This window comes from Ascochyta rabiei, chromosome 12, assembly GCF_004011695.2.
Source record: "Ascochyta rabiei chromosome 12, complete sequence".
NCBI classification, from domain to species: domain Eukaryota; kingdom Fungi; phylum Ascomycota; class Dothideomycetes; order Pleosporales; family Didymellaceae; genus Ascochyta; species Ascochyta rabiei.
This window is the reverse complement of record NC_082416.1, coordinates 1,733,367-1,741,158: the sequence shown is the minus strand read 5'-3', so window position 1 is coordinate 1,741,158 and position 7,792 is coordinate 1,733,367. Positions and strand designations below refer to the sequence as shown.

Sequence of the window (7,792 nt, the reverse complement as noted above, 5' to 3'; positions counted from 1 at the left end):
CTGGAGATCATCTATGAACGGTCGACCGAGCCCGAGGAAGTACACCACCAGCTCACCCACCTCCCGGGGAACATAGCGGTGGATCGTCTTGACACGCTTGCTGAAGCTATACCCCTTGTGGTACGTGGTGGTGAAGGATACCAGGCCACCCTCTACAAACACCCCCGATACCCCACCCCGTCTGCACTGTTCTCGCACTGTATCGAGGTAATCTCTGTCCCGCGACCAGGCCCGCCGCCAGACATGTGAACAAGCGTGAAGAGGCCTTCTTTAAACCGACGCACTCCTTTCATGTACCTAGCTACAGCGTCATCGCGCCATAGCGTCCGTTCCGGCCGTTGTGTGCTATCTATCCCACGAATGAATCTCTCCCTTAGCGGAGCCTCGTCCAACACCTGGTCTAGAAGCCAGTCTTGCCATCTATCTAGCTGGTTGTTGGGGTGCTTCAGAAAGCTCCAGCCCGTAGCCAGCTCGGCTGGCTGATCGACGAGTTTGTCCACAGACACCTCTGGAAGCGGGGTGGTCCTGGGTCGCACGCAACCCCTTTCGTCTAGATCCAAGAGTAGGACGTCCTTGAATAGCTGCAACCGCACCGTCTCGCAGAGTCCCTTCACCATCGACCGGAGATTGGCTAGCGAAAAGCTCTGCTTGTCAATGAGAAGCCGATCTCCATCCCACGACACGATACTGGGAGTATTACGTCGCTTTGCCTGTGTTCTAGCTAGCGTACGCAAGCGGAGCATTCGATTCATAGGACTGGGTGTGCCTTTGAAGTCGGACAGCGTCATAAACCGTTCAGACATGTCTTTAACTAGCTCATACGCAGTAGGTGCTGTACAAGGGTCTTTCTGAAGCGCTTTATCTCGCTGGCAGCGGGCATGATGCACTACGAGCGCTTTTGAGGTAGTGATCAAAGCAGACAGCGTTGGCGAGAACTCGTGCGCCGGAACCCACCCACCGCCATGGTGATCAGGCTTGAGGCCGAGGACAGCCACTCCGCTCAGCAGTGCGCTCTCGTGCTCGTCGCCAGTCAGGCTGTGGTTAAGCAAGGCGATCCAAAAGCGCAGGCATTGCTCTTCCAGTTTCTCTTTCTTCGCAGCGTTGTCTGAGCGGGCTATTTGCTGGAGTGACACCAAGAGGGCGTCTTGCGTGCTGGTAAGTTTGTATAGCGGCCGCTCGACCTAGTCATATGTGCGCCACAGGTAGCAGAGGATGCTCACCAGCTTCTGGCTGTACTTCTTGATCGTACTGACTCGATGCCTAGCGTAGAAGGGCCGCTCGTTCGATTCTGCGCCCGCCTCACGTCGCTCGATAATCTCCAGTGCGAGTCTGCCGACAACCTCAGCTTGGCTGCTATTGAACGCTTTTTGTATCAGCCGCTCTATAGCTTTGCAAACATCGCGTAAGCCCGTGTTGTTAAACGCTACTTCTTCCTTCCTACGCGCGTCTACCTCCCTACCAGCTAGCTGTTTAGCGCGCAGAAGTGCCGCCCTTGGGATACCTTGTAGGTGCGGGACCCATTCTGTGAGCTCTAGCCACGGATCAGCCTGCGAACGGATGCCCTCTTTAATCTTATCCTGCGCTGCTGCTGCCTCACGCTCTTCTCGCTGATGCTGGCGATCTGCCTTCACTCTCTGGGAGATGTCTGCTAGAGTCGCAGCTCCAACGCTCGTCTCGACTGCAACATACGCCGGCCAGCCAACAGCTCTGAACAAGCGCTGGCAGGATTGGCTGTCTCGCCATACTTGGTTGCGCGAGTGCTTGCTCTTTTGCCTTATATCTCCCCCTCGCTTTTGTTCGTTCACCTAGCCATGCTTATCCTTGCAATGTTTCTGCATGCCCTGCAGCGAGATGCAGGTATACCAACAACGCTCCGACAAGCATACCAGCCCGTCTTCTCGGCTTTTCAGACCAAAGACGGGCTCCTTAGCCGGCCTTGGTACACGCACGTCTCCTGGACTCCACGCAAGGTTTGGTAGCGCGCGTACAGCTGCCGCCAGGCTCTTGCGCGTAGCGACTGTGACCTTAGGATGGCGCTCTTTGAGGTGCGTAACGATCTGCGCTGGTGGAATAGCAGTAGCACATGGTTTACAAACTACAACTCGAAGTTCAGGCTGGTGTTTAAACAGCTGCGCAAATAGTTCTATGGTGTAAGGAGCAGAAGGGACACAAGTGGGCGCTATGCAACACGTCCGTTGGCCTAGTGTTTGCTATCCCCCGGCATATTGATCGACAGACTGTGTATCGATCTTGCTTTTGGTTTAATTGCGCTCCTAGCTCCGCTAACGCTGGTTGGTGAGGGCGTCGTGGTACATCCGTGCGCGGCCTGACTTTCGGTGCCGCGGTGTGACCGCGTCAGAACCTCAACAACACCTAACCCCCTTTCTGCACAACCTTTGTCCGAACTTCTGCTTGTAACCTCATTCGCAGTACACAAGTCGATAATGTACTGGTTGGCAGCATTAGACAGCGCCGCAGAGCGGTTTGATGGCGGTCGTCGGAGCTTTCCTCTGGCCAGCGAAGCTGACTTCGTTCGCAACTACGCGTACGAGCCGCCGAATGAGGACTACGAGAAGCTCTTCTTCTGCCAAGCGACCATCTCACGCTCGCAGCGTGATCCAGGTGCTCGTCCGCACAGCGCAGGATGGCTGATCCCCACCCGTGACGATGCCAGCGTCTGCAAGCCCGTCTTCATTGCCCACTCCGTCTTGTCAGCGATCTGGCTTCTGCGCGAGACGCTCGCTGACGACGTCCTGCCTGACAATATCTGGGATCGTCTGGTCTGCGCGGCCGAGTCGCTTGCGGAGGACGGGATAGAAGAGCCGCCGTCTGCGCAGAAGCCCTTTGCTTCCCCTTCACAACAGGCCTCTGCTCCACCCCCGCAACAAAAGAAGCGGCCACACCTATCTGCGCCGGCCCCTACACCAAAGCGCGCTCGAACAACCACCGATGAGACACATCCAGCCAGCCCTCAGCTGTCACAGCCTAGCGAACCGGATGAGCAGCTGAAAGACTCCCCTCTGCACATCACTACCATCTCCAACAACAACCGCCGTGCGGAGCAAAAACGCAGCAGGACACTCGCCACTTCGCGTGCGAAGAAGCGGCTTGCCCTTAGTCTGGTAGCACCTGGCGACAAGGCTCCTCTTCCAGAGCAGGCTGCCTACACCTCTATTGTGCAAAAGGACGAGTCCGTTGTCGCCTGGATCATCAAGCAGCCGGTCTCCGATGACACGGACTTCTACAGCTCCACCCAAACTCCCTACCTCACGGCCTGCACCCTTCTAGAGAAAGCGCGCGTGCTTGGAAACCAGTCCTCTCGGTACCACGCTGCCCAGTTCCTGCAGGCTTGGCGAGAACGTGGCTCACCCTTCAGAGGTGGCAGCGAGCTCGCTGGCAGCCAGAGCAGGACCGGTGCGGGAGCTAAGCGCTTGCAGCTGCTGAGTGTGCGCAACGATGCTGACAGGGATTTCTGCTTTGCCTGGAACATGTGCACACGTTATAAAGCAGAGCTAGCAGCTGTCTATATCGAGTCTTGATGGGCGTCAGCTCTCCTAGGTCAAGCATACTCCAACAAGATAGCGCAGATCTGGCATAACGACTTTGTATCTAGCAACGACAGGACGCGAAATTGATACGGAAAGGGACAGATCCGCACAGAGGCAGTTGCAGCGCTAGTAGAGTTAGTTAGTCCCAACGCTACTAAGAAGGACAAGCAGGTGTTTAGACGACGGTTAGGCCAAGCCATGCGCTGGTACTCCATTAGTCAGGAGCTAGGCTGGGGCATTCTGACCCTGATACCACACGACGAGATTGCGAATCGCTAGATAGAACGCACCCTCCGTGTAGGCCAGCTGCATGTCTGGATTAAGCTACTTAAGAAGGAGTGTCCAGACATTTGTGCAGCTAGCAAGGCACTTAAGAACTGGTTAGGGCCAGAGGGAATTGCTGGCGGGCCCATTAACGAGAAGAAAACGCTGAGCATTGAGGCGGAGGCGCCAGCAACCATCTACGAGGTGGAAGAGATTTAAGACAGCAAAGACGACGAAACTGACAACAGCGTTAACGACAGCACCAGAGAGCAAAGTCATGCTTCGCCGAAGAGTCCTACGCCAGCTCTGCGGTTGCGTCAGCTAACTTTGCTTGAATTGTTCTATCCTGTAGAGTAGATGTTACCTGCGCTTAACTCTGAACATTGTGCTACATACCTTATCGATACTGCCCTACAACATTGCGAACATTAATATTGAAACATCTACTATATTCCACTCACGTACCGTATGCTCGATTCTTCTAGAAATTCAACATACAATTGGGACGCACTTTGTACACGTTCCGCAATCGTTGCAGCAATATTTGACTTCAGGAACAGCGAACAAATTCACGCTGAAAAAGCGAACAAATACAGTCGAGTGTCTGTGCTCACGCTAAAATTTACATAGGCAAAGCGAACAAATACACTGTCTTTGTTCGTATAATCACTGGGAGGAAATAAAGTGCAATAGTTCCTAGAAGTAGAGATAACCTAAGATTAAGACAACCTAAGTATCCTTCTCTTATAGGCGTTATTTATTAACAAAATTAGCTCTCTAGCAGACAAGACAGACATACAACATAACACACTAATATTTAGTATTAAGCTTCTACTAAATAAAGGGGAAGCTGTAGCATTAGAAATTAACAAATACTAGAAAAAGATTAGATCTCTCCTCTTTACTACAGTTACTACTAGGCCTAACATTGCCTTTGTTACATCTAGGATGGCACTGTTTCTAACTAACCCTAGACAGCAGCACTATAACGCAGCAGATTAAGTGCTATTATACCTATAAGGAATACAAGACCTATCCCTTACCTTTAGAGGTAACAGGCACCTAGTAGTTGCTAGTAATGCATTATTTGCTAATAATAATCTTAACAGGAAGAGCTTTTATAGATATACTATTAAACTATATAGAGGACCTATTACCTAGAGAGCTAATAAACAAGACACAGTTACTACATTAACAACTAAAGTAGAGCTACTTGCCCTAGCACAGGGAGCTACTTGCCCTAGCACAGGTAGCTAAGGAAGCTATCTTTATCTTATAACTATTATTAGAACTTAGCATACACCTCTTATAATTAATAATTACTATTTAATATAATAATACCTAGACTATCTAATTAATTAATAAGGAAGTCTTAAAACTCTCAACTAAACTACAACATGTAGACATTTACAACTATTAGCTGCAACAAGAGGCAAACAAAGGCACTATAATAGTAACCTATGTCCTATCCACTAAGATACTAGCTAATAGACTTACAAAGGCCCTGCCTGCAAGCAAGTAGTTAACATTTCTAAGATAGCTAGGAGTAGGGAAACATACTAAACAAAGAAAGCCAGCTAACACCTAGATAGAATTACTTAACTAAAAGCTTACTAACCTAGAGGTACATTAAGAGCTAATTGTGTCTAGCTTTAATAGGGCCTTAAAGCTAAGGGGGTGTGTCAGATAACTGACCTTGCTGAACCAAGTTAGGGGGTTAGGGTTAACCTTGGTTAATTTAGGTGCTAGCGGCACACACACATAAAATTAGCGATTAAGACAGATAATTATCAATTAATTACCTTTATTATTATTTTTAAACATTAAGTATATTATCTGACAAAAACACTGTATAATGTAGTAGTCTGCTCTAACCTACTATGCAATTTAGTATCTTTCTACCTTCTAAGACAATTAGGAATATAGTAGGATACCTAGACAAAATCAATAACCCTACAAAGACTTAACAACAAAATTATCTACACTATTACTAAAATATTTAATTAATAGGTACTAGAGTATAAGGAATTGCGAGATGCCTTATACTACACGCATAAAACTACATTAAAATCTAAAAAGAGACTACAAAGAGCCTTTACCACACTATAGCACAAGCAACTAGGTTATCCTAGCCTAGCAGTAGTAAAACACCTTGTATAACAAACTTAAGAAGTGCGCATTAAGGGCATTACTACAGTAGAGTGTAATTCCTATAGAAGAGCAAAGTTAAGGCAATAAATAAGCTAAGCCCTACGCACATATAATAACAGCCTATAGGAAAGACTAAGTATGAATTTCTACACCTATGAAGCTTAAGGGGTAACAAAAGAGAAGAGCTAATTATTAATTACTAACAAATTCTTAGGCCTCTAATAGGATCTCTACTTTACTAACAACTAAATAGCAAAATCTATTATTAAAGCCTTATTAACATTAATACTATTTCTTAAAAATAACTATAACATATCTATAAAGACTATTAAGGTAGACAATAAAATAACAACTGTTAAGCTAGAGGTTAAAAGATAGTTAGTAACACAAGGAATTGTTATTAAACCTTCTGCACTAGATACATAAGCACAAAATAGAAGCGTAGAACACTTAGGGGGCGTAAATAAGGAGAAAGCTGGCGCTATGCAGCTTAACACTAACCTCTCCTAGGAACTGTAGCTAGAACTACAAGAGCTGCAGTATACCTCTACCACAGAACTCTAAACTACATAAACTATTAGAAAACACTCTATAAAATATTCTTTACATAAGTTACTTTTAGTAATAGGAGAGTAATATTATTAGATAAACTTAATTTTGCACAACTTAAAGCATACAGCTGTAAGGCATTTGCAATAACTAATAATACACACAGAGGCAGATTACACCTTTAACGCCTAGATCTAAAGGTATAGATTAGTTATCTAGTAGGATACTAATTATTAAACAAATATTAAATATAGATACTATTACTTGCTAAAGTAATTAGTACCTAGGATGTTGTATTTAACAAACTGTTAATATTTAATAGAGAGATTAAAGATCTAAAAGCTAGCCTAATGTATAAGACGCTAGAGGAGATAGCAACACATGTTAGGACTATTAAGCTACTAACTCTATACTAGCAATTAGAAACAGAATCCTTCTATAAAGACAATATTGCTTAAGAATGTTTAGAAGAACAAAACAAAGTAGACTAACTAGGCTACTACTAAGGAAGGAAGATTAGGGATAATTACCTAACACCTCTATCTATACTACCTCCTCTAGCACTACTTGCACAGTTAATACCTAGAGAATAACTAGATCTAACGCAACAAGTGTCCTTAACAACTGTCCCCTAGGTAGCAGCCTTTATACTAGGAACCTAAGCTAGTTTTATTAGATAATACAGAGGAGAAGTTATAGACAAGGCTAAGATAATAAGAATACTTACTACAGGCTTAAAGCCCTATTGCAGTTAACCTCCACCTTTGCTAACTTGCCGAACCAAGCTTAAGGACTACCTAATAGGCAAATTATTCTAAGAGGCTAAGTAAGTACACCTTGCAAGTTATTAGGATATAAAATTATAGTTAGAAATATTATTAAAGAAGATTAAATTAAGAGGATAATATATCCTTAACTGTATGTAGGTATATACCTATAAGCTTAATAAACACTATTATTTACTAAAGTATAAGGCGCAACTAGTAGTTAAAGGCAACTAATAATAAGATGTAACCTTATAAGACACTTACGCAGCCACGCTTACTAGCTAATTATTTTAAATAATAATAGCAATTACAGCTTACTATAATATAGAGCTAATATAATATAATGTTATAAACACGTTTGTCTATAGAATAATAGATTAAGAGGTTTACATAAAAATACCTAAAGGCTACTAGAACCCTAGAATAATTCTATAAATAAACAAGGTGTTATACGGTCTCTGTATCTCCCTACTCCCCTAGTAGAAAGATTTTACCACAACGCTTAAGGCACTA

At 45.2% G+C, this 7,792-nt stretch overlaps 1 protein-coding gene across 1 annotated transcript, besides 11 other annotated features; it reads left to right on the top strand.

Moving 5' to 3' along the window:
• Window positions 1-4,483: part of a mobile genetic element that runs on past the window's edge.
• EKO05_0007598 (uncharacterized protein) lies at window positions 2,445-3,539 on the top strand (the record flags this gene model as incomplete). The annotated part of the gene is made up of 1 exon (XM_038947143.1): window positions 2,445-3,539. The coding sequence occupies one exon, from the start codon at window positions 2,445-2,447 to the stop codon at window positions 3,537-3,539; it is 1,095 nt and encodes a 364-aa protein (XP_038793795.1).
• A 1-nt stretch (window position 4,484) lies between the features above and the next one.
• Window positions 4,485-5,654: a mobile genetic element.
• Window positions 5,122-5,175: a tandem repeat.
• Window positions 5,655-5,690: 36 nt separating the features above from the next.
• Window positions 5,691-7,075: a mobile genetic element.
• Window positions 6,251-6,285: a tandem repeat.
• Window positions 6,736-6,744: an inverted repeat.
• Window positions 6,736-6,796: a mobile genetic element.
• Window positions 6,788-6,796: an inverted repeat.
• A 168-nt stretch (window positions 7,076-7,243) lies between the features above and the next one.
• Window positions 7,244-7,792: part of a mobile genetic element that runs on past the window's edge.
• Window positions 7,413-7,792: part of a mobile genetic element that runs on past the window's edge.
• Window positions 7,595-7,630: a tandem repeat.